Below are 13333 nucleotides of genomic sequence, written 5' to 3'. Positions count from 1 at the left end.
GGTCATCAAAGGTGTCCTAAGACAAGAACGCATTTTGGTTTTAGGTTTTAGGACAGCTTTGATGAAAGGTTTTGATCCACTTCAAATGTTGACTACTGTATTAATATGTCTATAAAATAATAATAATAAGTAATATTAAAAAAAGAATCAATAAAGATATTATTATTACTACTACTACTACTACTACTAATATTAAATAAAACTACAATAATAAAATTGTAACTACAATAATAAAGAAATATTGCTATTGTGATATTTCACTGTAAAATAATCATAGAGAGTATTTAAGAAAATATAATAATAATAACAATTGTATTTTACCTTGCATCTGTAAAATTAAAACGTCTTAATTTCCTTGTTTTCATGATTATGGTTTTTATTTAGATTAATAGTGCAGCCCTAATGCATAGTGTCTTTTATTATAGTACTTTTGCTGATGTTTTATAACAGTAAGCAACATTTATTGTTCTAATGTTCAGAGTCAATATGGGTTTTTCAGTGACTGGTTCTGTAGCACTTTGATATGCTGTATGCTTTGTTGGTCGGAACAGGCATCATTTAGTCTGGCATTAATGCAGCATTATGTCTTTGCACTGAATTTTAAGCAGCCTTAACTCGCTGTGTAAAGATGCCTTAAGAATAAGTGAAGTAACAGTTTCTCACAACCCAAATATATCTGCAGCACAACAGTGCAGGAAGTGTTCATGCAAATAATGCATGGTCATGTGACTAAAAATCACCATGCACTTGGTCTCAGAAACACCATATGTCGAGTTGTTTTTCCCATGTCAACACGCTTTCAGATGGTCGTCTGGTTTCTGAGGGAGAAAATCGGCCAATATCATGTTAAGGGTCGATCAATAACAGCTCCAGTCACCCACTGATTTCCTAACTTTGAGTGGAAGTGTGAATGAGGTTGGCATATAGCCGGAATTATATTTTATTTCATACATAGAGACGTTCCATTCCCGCCCTCTCAATAATGCTTCATTATCATCTTTACAAGGAAGTGTTTCTTGAAGATTTCTTGAATGTTAAATATAGACCTCGTGTCATATGAATGGAAAGCCCAGTCATTTCTTTTTGTCTGGTTATATTCTTTTTTTGAAAGTAATTAATACTTTTGTTCAACAAGGATGCATTAAATTGATCAAACGTGACAGTAAAGGCATTCAAATGTTACAAAACGTTCTATTTTAAACTTTAATTTTAACTGCTGTTCTTTTGAACTTTCTATTCAGCAAAGAATCCTGAAAAATAAAATCTATCAGGGTTTCCACAAAAATATGAAGCAGCACAACTGTTTTCAAGATTGATAATCAGAAATGTTTCTTGAGCAGCAAATCATGGTATTAGAATGATTTCTGAAGGATCATGTGACACTGAAGACTGGAGTAATGATGCTGAAAATTCAGCTTTGATCACAGGAATAAATTACATTTTACAATATATTCACATAGAAAACACTTATTTTTAAATTGTAGCAATATTTCTTAATTTTACTGTTTTTGCTGTAGTTTTAATAAAATTGTTATTAAATACTTTATTAATCCTTCACAGGAAATTATATTGTTACAGCAGCAACCTCAATTTAATCCATGCACATACCGTGATAAAAGCATTAGCAATTAATCGCAACATGAGAATTTGATACCGGCATATCCCTAGCACACAGACATATCTACCCAAGTACACACCTAAAAAAGAATCTTACACTAAAAAAAAAAGCACATTACCCAATAAAATGCATTACAGTTATTGCACATTAAAAAGCCTGATAGCAGCAGGCAGGAATTATTTACGATGCCGTTCAGTCTTACATATTGGAGGGATCACTCTGCCATTAAATGTACTCTGCCGAAACACCTCTAAAAGCATGTAATGGGTGCGAGTCATTGTTCATAATAACATTTATTTTTCTCAGCATCCTCATCTCCACAACCTGCTCAACCCAGTCCTGTGTGATGCCAATAATAGAGCTTGCCTTTTTCATCAATTTATTTAGTCTGTTCCTGTCAGATGTGCATGCGCCCAACCCTCAGCACACAACCTGCTTTGACCGTTTTTGTATACAGCTTCCATGTGGCTGGACCAGTCCAGTTTATTATCCAGCTGTACCCCAAGGTGCTTATAGTTGGAGACCAGGTCCATTTCTGTTCCCAAAATAGAGACTGGATCTGGTTTGGGCCTCTTCCTCCTAAAATCAATGACCATTTCTTTGGTCTTGGAGATATTAAGCCTCAGATGGTTATTATTACACCAGTCCACAATTCCCTGATTGTACTTCTGAATTCTTCCTCACAACCATCCCTGATACATCCCACAACAGCTGAATCATCCGAGTATTTCTGAAGAAAGCAGGTATCAGAGTTTTGTTGAAAGTCAGATGTGTATAGACTAAACAGAAAAGGTGACAGGACAGTTCCCTGTGGGGCTCCAGTACTACACAGAACAGTCTCTGAGACACATTTTTGGAGCCGCACGTACTGTGGTCCAGCAGTTAAATAATCAGTCACCCAGAAAACAAGCTCCGACTCCACCTGCATCCTTCTCATCTTCTCACCCAGCAATTCCGGCTGAATGGTGTTGAATGCACTCGAGAAATAAAAAAACAGGATTCTGACATTTGTACCAGGATTATCCAGATGTGTGTAAACCCTCTGGAGCATATAGATTAGGGCATCATCAACACCTATATTAGGCTGGTATGCGAACTGAAGAGGGTCTGTGAATGTACACACTAAGAAAGGACCAGTCTTTCAAGTGTCTTCATAATGTGAGACGTAAGGGCAATAGGTCTGTAATCCTTGAGCTCCGGAAGCATTACATAAGTACTACATAAATAAATGCAGCCTTAGTGAGCATAAGAGAGTTCTTTCAAAAACATAGTCTTACCAATCCCAAACTTCTGAACACTATGTGTCTTAGTATTTCCCTGTCACATGAATGACTGTGGATTACCATCACCACATGTGCTGTGAATCTTCTTGTCGGGTTTACTGTCGAGATCAAACGTCGTCTGAAAAATTCCCAGGGTGTTTATTCTCACATAAGAGACAAAAACAGAAAAAATAACATTCCATTACTGCACTTAATGCACTTTATTGATCTCAGTTTCATGTTGAGTCAGTCGAACTCCAGTGCGTCCGGGTAACGTGCGTTGAATCGCTATAAATTGGAACAGACTTGAAGTGTGCTATTTGTACTAGTGTTTATAATTTAACCATCAAGTTTGGGCACAAACCACTCAGATTTCCTGCAGAAATTGAATTGTTATTTTGTGATTTTGTAGTGGCACTAAATTTACAGGCTTCACCTTTGTGGAGATGAACGGGGGTCTTCATCGCTGCCTCTGGGGAAGCAGGTGTGAAAAACAACACCCATGTCACATAAAGTGCTAATGACCTCCAGTCTGCCACCCGCGCGTACAGAAGAGTGCCAGCCGTATCGCTTTACCTCGGGCTGCTGCGGGAGGGTTTGCTGCTCACTTGATGGTGACAGATAATGAGAAGTGAAGCCTTTCGTTCCATTTCCCGTCCCTTTCTTCTCTTATACTCGCGTGTGACCGTGATTCCTCACGGGACGATAGAATTAGTGGAGACTTAGCAGAAATTAAACTTTGCTGAAAGCAACAGTAGGGTTTTGGAAGTGAAGATCTCCTATATATACATACATATGTGATCCTGGAGCACAAAACCAGTCTTAAGTCGCTGGGCTATATTTGTAGCAATAGCCAAAAGATTCCACCCTCAGATTCTAGATTTTCAAATAGTTGTATCTCGGCCAAATATTGTCCTATCCTAACAAACCATACATCAATGGAAAGCTTATTTATTCAGCTTTCAGATGATGTATAAATCTCTTGACCCTTATGACTGGTTTTGTGGTCCAGGGTCACATATATGAAGAGTTCAGATCTATGTGCCGTCTGAAATTTTCATCTAAAATTTGCATTTTTATCAGGCTCCTATATTTATGTTCATTTCTTTCACTTTAATAGCATAGAAAAGGACCTATACATTGCCATTAAAGTAAAATGACTGAACCTAAACATAGGAGCCTGATAAAAATGCTAATTTTATGTTACTGCTTTTGCTGTATTTTGGATCAAATAAATGCAGGCTTGGTGAGCACAAGAGAATTCTTTAAAAACATTAAAAACGTCACTGTTCAAAAACTTTTGACTAATATATATATATATAGTGTGGTAATATGCTGAAGTCACACACAGACTTAAACATTCAGCACGTGAACCACAACAATGGTAACAATTCAATTTCATTTATTTTCATTAATTGTAACAATAACCATTTTATTTGCTCTTTTTGTTGTGCTACTACTGACACAAGACAGCAAATAAAATTGGCAAATAAATTCAACAACTGTAAAACAAAGCAACTGTATAATTTATTCATACTGCAATGCACTCTGGGAGTCAGTGAGTAGCTATATTAAGTCATGAGTAAACCTAAATGAAAGGATAAAGTACCCCCTACAGTTCTTTTTTAGTTACTAGAACTCTCGTGTAAGTAAACTATACTAACTAAGCATTTGTCAGTACAACATACTATTCCTATTTCACTTTACTTAGTTTTTTCAAGGCAATCGGTTTGCATGCTTTTTTTAAGTAAGCCCAACTAATTAGATTTTACAGTGCAGCAGGTTGCTCACTGTTTTCTGCAGTGTAGCGGTCAGCGCTGTGCAGGTAGTAAATGACTGTATGATGACAGCATGTTTGCTGATGCTTGAGTCTCCGAGTCGTGAGAAGAAGTCATTCCTGCCCCGAGGGCTGATGGGAGCAGTGATGTCACTCAGCGCAGTCAGGATGGCGTTATGTAAAGCACTCGGCTCTCTGTCCCTCCATCACTAGCCTGTGTTTCTTCTGTCTTGTGGCGTTTCATGTCATTCAGAGGTTTATCTGGGTCTGTGTTGAGCTCTCTGTGAGGAACAGACAGAAGAATGTGTTTCATAATCTTCATCCTCTCTGCTGTATGTTTGAATAAAATATCAGGATCCAATAGAAAGTGTCTGTGCCAAAGATTTCAGGCTCGTCTGTCTTTGTGGCATTTCTTGCTCTGTTTTAAACCCTAGTGAGCTGCCTTGTTTGACGTCTTTGACCTTTGCAACACATCTCACGTCTTTTTAGGGTCTTGTCCCATGAAATTGATGATTCCCTGTCATCACGTATGAAACTTTTCACTGACCTGGTCACAATGAATTCTGGCATTGCCTGTTTAAATGAAGAATAAATGTGATGCTGCCTTAAAATTTGGCCAAAATAAAACAAGTTAATTATGCGTCTGATGACATTCATTTTCCCAATGATTCCTAACAAATAGTTTAAATATTAAATAATTATTTAAAATTAAAGTTCATATTTGTTTAATATTTGAAACGTATATTTAAATATGAAAAACAGTATTAAATATTTTAATATATAAAACATGTAGGTTTTTAATATTTTAATATAATATATGGTTAAAATATTATTGTAATTTTTATAAATTTATATATATATATATATATATATACATACATACATACTTTTAAATAATTAGTAAAGTTGTAATAAATAATGATTTTTAAATGTATTATTTTTAAAAAATATTATAAAATATTATTTTTGATACACGCTAGGGTGTGTAACAGAACTTTTGACTTTTTGATGCTGTTGAAATGTAAAGCGTCGAGAGGAAGTGAGCGCTTGACATCACTGCTGGCTCGTATGACTGCTCACATTATATTCTGACTCCTGCAAGCATTTGATGTCTTCTCAACGTTTTCTTTCTCTAAAATCTGCCTGTTGGCCGTATATCAAGCCATTCAGAATGTGTCAGCGGTTTGGATGCTATCATTTACCTCTTTAATCACTCGAGTTTACTGCAGTCATCCCTGTGTGTGTGTGTGTGTGTGTGTGTGTGTGTGTGTTCTTCCTGAAGCCAAGTAGGGCATCTCCTCTGGACTGCATTAGCGCTGCTTGAGTAGACGCCGTGGAAGTCACTGGCTGTTCCTAATCCAAAACAGTCGGCTGAAGGTTTCCGAGAGCGAGGTCGCTATAACAACAGTATGGTTGCACGCTGGGAATACTTGACCCTCGTAAGAGAGCGGAGTCTGATTCCCATCACGACTGGGTTACGCTTGCGTTTGGAGTCTGTGACGGCCGCTGGATTGTGACTGAGTGTTGCTGTTTTTCTAGTAACCTGTCACAGCTCACTTCAGATCAAATGAAATGAGGGAGATTCCAGAGACTGATTGGAATCATTAATGCTGAAGTGAGGAAAACAGCTGGTTTGCTGATCTTAACCCACTCTTTTGATTGCTTTAGAGGGTTTGAACACTTTGTTAGCTCGGCGACCAGCTAAACTTGCTTAAACTACACCAGCAAACCACCTCAGACTGGTTTGTTTATGGTATTAATAGTAATAATAATATTCAGTAGTAATACTAATAATTAATATTATTATTTTTTATTGTAATTATTATTAATTATTATAAATAAACAAACTGTGCATATTGTGCTCACTTTGCGAAATACCATTTACATTTTCCCTTACAAAAAGTGTATGTGTATGCAATTTCTTTTATAATAATAATATTAATAAAGGTATTATTATTGTTGTTGTTGTTGTTATTATAAATAAACAAACACGGTGCATATTGTGCTCACTTTGCAAAGTACATTTTATTTTACAGATATAATACAGCAAAGCAAGCAAAATATATCTAATTTATTTGCTTAAATAGTGTTATTCCTTTTTTAGTTAAAGTTGAAAAAAAAAACATAATTATTAAACAACTTTAAAAAAAAAAATTGCTTTGGCAACTAACTGAAATAAGTTTATGTTGAGGTATTACAATTTTTAATGAGATTTAACTGAATAAAAAACTGAATTATTTCATTTCAATTAAAAAAGAATAGTAATTAAAACAAAATAATTGAATAACAATGTAATAATTCTTAATCAGAATTTAGAAATATAAAAAAGTAATAAAAATACAATAATGTATTCACATATAATGTACATCACAATAACATTTAATGATTTAATCTAAAATTAAAATGAAAACTGGAATGTGAAAATAAAAGTTCATTATAACTTTAAAACTAAAAGTGCATAAATACATTAATAATTTTATAACTAAAATAACACTGCCTCAAACTAAACAAACATGTGTTTTTGTTTAGTCAGAGAATCATGATGATCCACAGGTTTTCTACTCTGCTGCTGTTGAGTTTGTAATCCTTCCATTTCCATAATGATTATTAAATCCTCATGAATAACGTCTCCGTTTGTTTAGCCTGATGAACTGATGTTTGCGTCACAGACTGAGCTCTTCTGAATGGACTCATGTATATGAAAATACCCATCAGACTTTGCTTCATCCACACCTAAAAACTAAACCTGCAGCTGCCTGATGAATGCAGAGATGAGCGTTTTATTCATGACTTCATCTGTTTACATGCCTTTGCTCGAGGTGTGAAGTTTTAGTCATAGTTTCTCGTAAACTATTTGAATTTCCCATAAAGAAGCTTCTGTGGCACTTGTGTTTCTGGAGACAGTGTATGACACTAATGAAAAGTAACCTGTGTTTGATTGTGTTGCAGCTGAGTTTCCAGCACAAAGTGGGCGTCCTGTACTGTAAAGCGGGTCAGAGCACAGAGGAGGAGATGTACAATAACGAGAACGCCGGCCCGGCGCTGGACGAGTTCCTGCATCTGCTCGGTCAGAGAGTCCGGCTGAAGGGCTTCACCAAGTACCGAGCTCAGCTGGACAACAAGAGTATGTGCTGAACACACAACACAATAAACAGCATTCACTTTTCCACATTTATAAAACGTTATCTATATATATATGCTATTTATTTATTTACGTAATTATGGTAAAAAAGTAATTAATATTATTAGAAATTGATTAATAATAATAATAATTGATAAATAAACAGTGCATATTGCTCTCAAACACTTTAAATTTTAATAGCATTTACTTTTTCACCTTTACTAAAAATATGTATATACTATTATTTATTTACGTAATATAATAATGTTTGTTATTATTGTTGTTGTTATTATTAAAAATAAATAAACAAGCACAATGCTTATTGTGCTCAGGCACTTGACATTTTTTGTTGCTTCTGTGTATACTTTAATTTCTTATTTAATTACTTTATTATTATTATTAATAATAATAATAAAAGTAAATATTTTTTTCCCCTTTTTTGAATGGTATTTGATTTTCTTTTCTCTTCAGGTTTGAACAATTTATAATTATTTCTATATATAACCATTTTATTTATTTTTTAATATTTCCTGTTTTGCCTCTATCTATCTTTTTTTTTTTTTTGAACAGTTTATAATTATTTCTAACTGTATACTGTATTCTATGGAAGCCCGTTTCCGCCACTGAATAAAAAATAAAAGAGGGAATTGCGACTTTTTATCTCACAATTCTGACTTTTTTTCTCCGAATTGCAATTGCGAGTTAAAAAGTCATAATTGAGAGATATAAACTCACAATTCAGAGAAATAAAGTCAGAATTGTGAGATAAAAACTGTAAGATGTAATCTCAGAAGGCTCACAATTCTTACGTTTTCTTCAGAATTCTTAATTCACAATTCTAACTGTTTTCCTCAGAATTACAAGAAACAAAGTCCAAATTGTAAAAAAAAGTCAGAATTGTGAGATAAAAAATCCCAATTACCTTTTTTTTTTTTTTTTTATTCAGTGGCGGAAACGGGCTTCCATATTATTCTGTACTGAAGCATTAACTAAAATTAAAACGAAAATATAAAAAGAGAACTGATTTAAAATTTGATTTAAAAACCGTAGTAGTATGTCAGTGATACTGAAATCCCAGTGGACGTGGGGTCAGTGAAAGCGTTGTCAGGGCAGGTAAAACTCAGCGGATCTGTGTTTGGTGTATTGACTGGCTCAGCTGTGCTGTGTTTGTCCTGTTGTTCAGCGGACTCCACCGGCTCTCACTCGCTCTACACCACTTATAAAGATTATGAGCTGATGTTCCACGTGTCCACGCTCCTGCCCTACACTCCCAACAACAGACAGCAGGTACAGAGCTCAGTGTGTAGGATTTATTGTGTAATAATGATATTAACCATGATATGTCCTCTTGATCAGATAATGCCGTTGTCTGTCCGTCCCTTTTGCTGCGTTCTCGAATCATGCTCATCAGGGTCTTGATGTTAATATAGTTGACATAGTGTTGTTGGTGTAGTGATTCCTAATATATTTAAATCTGAATATGTTTTTATATTCATAAATCTTTTTTCCCCTTTTTTGAACAATGTTTGATTATTTTCTCCCACAGGTTTGAACAATTTATTTTATTTACTATACATTAGCATTTTATTTCTATTTAATTATTTCTTGTTTGCACCCCAACCCCCATTCTTTTATTTTTATTTTTGTATTTATTTTTTTAATGTTTTTTAATGTGTTTTCCCCTTTTTTGCACAATATCTTTTTTATATACCCTCAGGTTTGAACAGTTAGCACTTTGTTTCTTTTTAATTATTATTTGTTTTGTCCCCATTATTTGTTTATTTTATTTTATTTTTTATTTTTTTATTTATCTATTTATTTATTTTTAAATTGTATGCATGTGCATTTTAAAGCATTTACTTCTTTTTAGGCAAGAAAACAAAAAATGTGAAAAGATAAAACTCAATGGAATTTTGACACTCGAAGACTGCAGACTTCACTTTGGTTAAAAGTGTGATTTGAAGCTATAAGTCTAATTTGGTAAATGCATGAGCTGCATTACATGTAATGCCATTAAATATGTTTGATATGTTTTACATAAAATGATTCAGTTGCATTGACTTTCCTAAAACAGAGCCTCTTCACTGCACTTGTCTTGACTGGTCGCTGTCACTTGGCGATTGGCAGGATTAGAGGATTTTCTGTCTTTTTCTTCTCCCACTTCAATTCTATTCGATTGCGCAGGATTAGTGCATAAATCCCTGTCCGTAAGCTTCCAGAAGACTCGGGCACAGTTCAGCCTCTCATCTTCTCATCCACCCCATCTCACCCATAATCCTGTTTGTAACCCTTGACTACTCACAGGAAGGCTGCCGCATGGTTAATATAACGGCTCGGGGTTAATGGAATATTATGAGTTCCTCACTCAAATATTGTTCCTTATCAAATATCTTTGAGATATGAAGGGCTGACTGTGCTAAAAATCTCTCAGGTTTCAGATATTGTATTTATGGATGAGCTTAAGAGATTTTAAGTAGTCTTTCACAGCGTCTGCAGACATCTTTTGTGCCATTTATTGCGCCAAAATTACGCCAGATGGCACATTGCTGGCGATTGATATATATATATATATATATATATCAATAACTCTTATATTTTTAATCTGTTTCTTTTTGCTGTGAAAAAAATGTATACACTCCTAAATGTGTTAAATCTTTTCAAACTGGTTTGATTTAGAAGACAAACATAATGGAAATAAATCCTTGCCTTTCAAAACTTGGGTCCAAAATCAGCTTTTTGCCACACCTGCTAATATTAGTTGAAAATTAAATTATAATAATATTTACAGGCTGTAAAAAAGTATGTTTAGCAACACAAAATTATTATTATTATTTGTAGTAGTAGTAGTAGTGTTAGTATTATAGTTTTTTTATTTATTTATTTTACTCTCCTTTTGCACTTGGCAAGTGTTAATTTTGCACTATTTTTAGCAACATACAAATATCATTATTATTATTAGTAGTAGTAGTAGTAATATAATAATAGAATATATATATTTTTAATTTTTTACATACTAAAAATTTTTTTATTTTTTTTTTTTTTTTTTTTTTATTTTATTATTAGAGTTATCATTATAGCTGTTGTTAATGTATTTTTCAATATTTTTAACAACATTCAATATTTTAACAACATAAAATAATATTTTATGTATATTATTATTATTATTATTGTTCCACTCTGCAAGTGTTAATTTTGGGCCCTGGTTACAAAAGAGGATTGAAAATGTCATTTTCGGTAATTTTTCATTTATCAGAGTTTCCTTTAGTACATATTAGCCGAAGTGAAATGGATTATGTCATGTCCCCTTTTTTCGGGGCACTTTGAAGCTGGAGGATTTGCTACTACACATGCTAAAGATGCTGTTTGACCTGTCCTTTGAGTAAACGGCACACACTGAGTCCATTCATGTTTTTTGTCTTCTCTCACCAGTTGCTCAGAAAGAGACACATAGGAAATGACATCGTCACCATCGTGTTTCAGGAGCCCGGTGCCTTGCCTTTCACACCCAAAAACATCCGCTCCCATTTCCAGCATGTGTTTGTCATCGTTAAAGTTCACAATCCGTGCACTGACAACGTCTGCTACAGGTGAGTGACGCAAACGTCTGTCTGGGAGCGATGCCTTTGATTTACACCGTAAATTATGATACGCTATGATAGCTATTAAGAGAAATGAAGTGATTTAATTTACCTTTGATGTCTGTTACTGTAAAGAGAAAAATATCAATGCAGCTGAAGAACCTGCATTAAATGCTGGAGAACTCACAGGAATCAATCATGTGTCAATGCTTGGTTTGCCTGTAATTTTTAATTGCCTGTAATTTTTGATCTTCTGTTTAAAAGCAGTGCCAAAGGCTGTTTGAGGCATTTAATTATTGCATTAAAGAGTAAATTATGTAATAAAATAGACACATACCAGTGCCATAAAAATAGTCCATATGACTCCTCTATATTATCTTCTGAACTCATACTGTAGTTTTATGGAACACTGCTAATTTTAAGTCATTATAATATTCACTGATAATCTTGTTTCATGTTGTTGTTTTTAACTAAAACTATTAAAATAATTTTTGGCTATTGAAATAATGCAGAAAAATGAAAACGAATAAAAAAAATTTAATAAATAAATATTAGAAAAACAAAGTTAGAAAGAAAAAACGAAAGAAAATTGGAAACTGAAATACTAAAGTTGAAATACTAAAAACTAATCAAATCACATTAAAATTTGTATGTCACATAAAAAAAAAAAAAAAGTGATATACGACCATTACATTAAAATAGAAATGTAAAAGTAAGAAATGTAAAAGTTGAAGAATAAAACTGGAATATAAACAGTACAATATAATACAAAATTGAAATTATAATATACTAAAATATTATGCTAAAATAGAATAGTAACAAATTGATAAAAGATAAAAAGTAGAAATGAAAATTCCTAAAACTAAAATAAAAAATAAATTAAAGCAATTATATAAATATAAAAAATAACTTTTAAAAATGACAAAAGCACAACAAAATTACTAATATGTAAATATTAGATGAAAAAACAAAAGAAAATGTTAGAAATGTAAAAATGTTGCAAAAAATTTTAAATGGTACCATGGCAACTTACTGAAATAAGTTTAAGCTGAAGACCTAAAATGACTAACAATGAAAAACAAATAAAGTAGCTAATAAAATAAATGAGCTATATATATATATATATATGTATATATAATTATAAAAGCACATAACAAAATTACTAAAACTTATAATAAAAGCTAAATATATAAATAAAAGCTTAATATATGCTATAATAGTATACAAATAATATTATAATAACACGTTTATTTCCAGTGAATAACGACTTGTATTTCACTTGTAGTTCATCACAAAAATGTATCATATGGACTATGTTTATGGTGCTTGTTTTGTTATTTTTGGAGATGCCAGTTCATGTTCTCTGCTGCTTTCTTTGTGAAGATCTGTATGAACTTTCCTCAAAATTGCTCCTTTTTTTGTTTCACGGAATTAATAAATCATGACAGATTTTTGCTATTCCTTAAAGGGTTAGTTCACCCAAAAATGAAAATTCTGTCATTAATTACTCGCCCTCATGTCGTTCCAAATCAGTAAGACCTTCGTTCGTCTTCGGAACACAAATTAAGATATTTTTGATTAAATCTGAGAGCTGTTTCTGACAACTGAAATGTTCCCAGCTCCAGAAACGTAGCAAGTGCATCGGTAAAATAGTCCATGTGATATCAGTGGTTCAACCGTAATGTTATGAAGCTACGAGAATACTTTTTGTGCGCAAAGAAAAGAAATTACTTTTTGCGCGCCGCCATTGTGGAGAGCATCACGACTAGGGTTGGGTATCGAAAACCGGTTCCATTTTAGAACCGGTTCCAAATTTCCAAGAACCGGGTATTCGATAAGACGCGTGCATTTCGATTCTGCTTAACGATTCCTGTGTTCGCATTTTAATGTGGTTAAAAACTATTTAAGTGCAGGAACGTAAAGAACTTGCACTCTGTTTGCGTGCAGCGCACACGAAGCGCAAGCGCGAGCACAGAG

General features: G+C 33.5%; 1 protein-coding gene across 1 annotated transcript in view; it reads left to right on the top strand.

Annotated features, from left to right (window-relative positions):
- Window positions 1-13333, top strand: part of LOC107719700 (signal-induced proliferation-associated 1-like protein 2) — a 219610-nt gene that overhangs the window by 97785 nt on the left and 108492 nt on the right. Inside the window, exons 5-7 of the mRNA XM_016527187.1 lie at window positions 7607-7781; window positions 8962-9065; window positions 11208-11365. Of these exons, the coding sequence (XP_016382673.1) occupies window positions 7607-7781; window positions 8962-9065; window positions 11208-11365 (437 nt within the window). The remainder of the gene's footprint in view (window positions 1-7606; window positions 7782-8961; window positions 9066-11207; window positions 11366-13333) is intronic.

Source organism: Sinocyclocheilus rhinocerous, unplaced genomic scaffold (genome assembly GCF_001515625.1).
Source record: "Sinocyclocheilus rhinocerous isolate Xijiao unplaced genomic scaffold, SAMN03320098_v1.1 scaffold511, whole genome shotgun sequence".
Taxonomy (NCBI): domain Eukaryota; kingdom Metazoa; phylum Chordata; class Actinopteri; order Cypriniformes; family Cyprinidae; genus Sinocyclocheilus; species Sinocyclocheilus rhinocerous.
The sequence above is the reverse complement of the archived record's forward strand: the minus strand, read 5'-3'. Positions and strand labels throughout refer to the sequence as shown.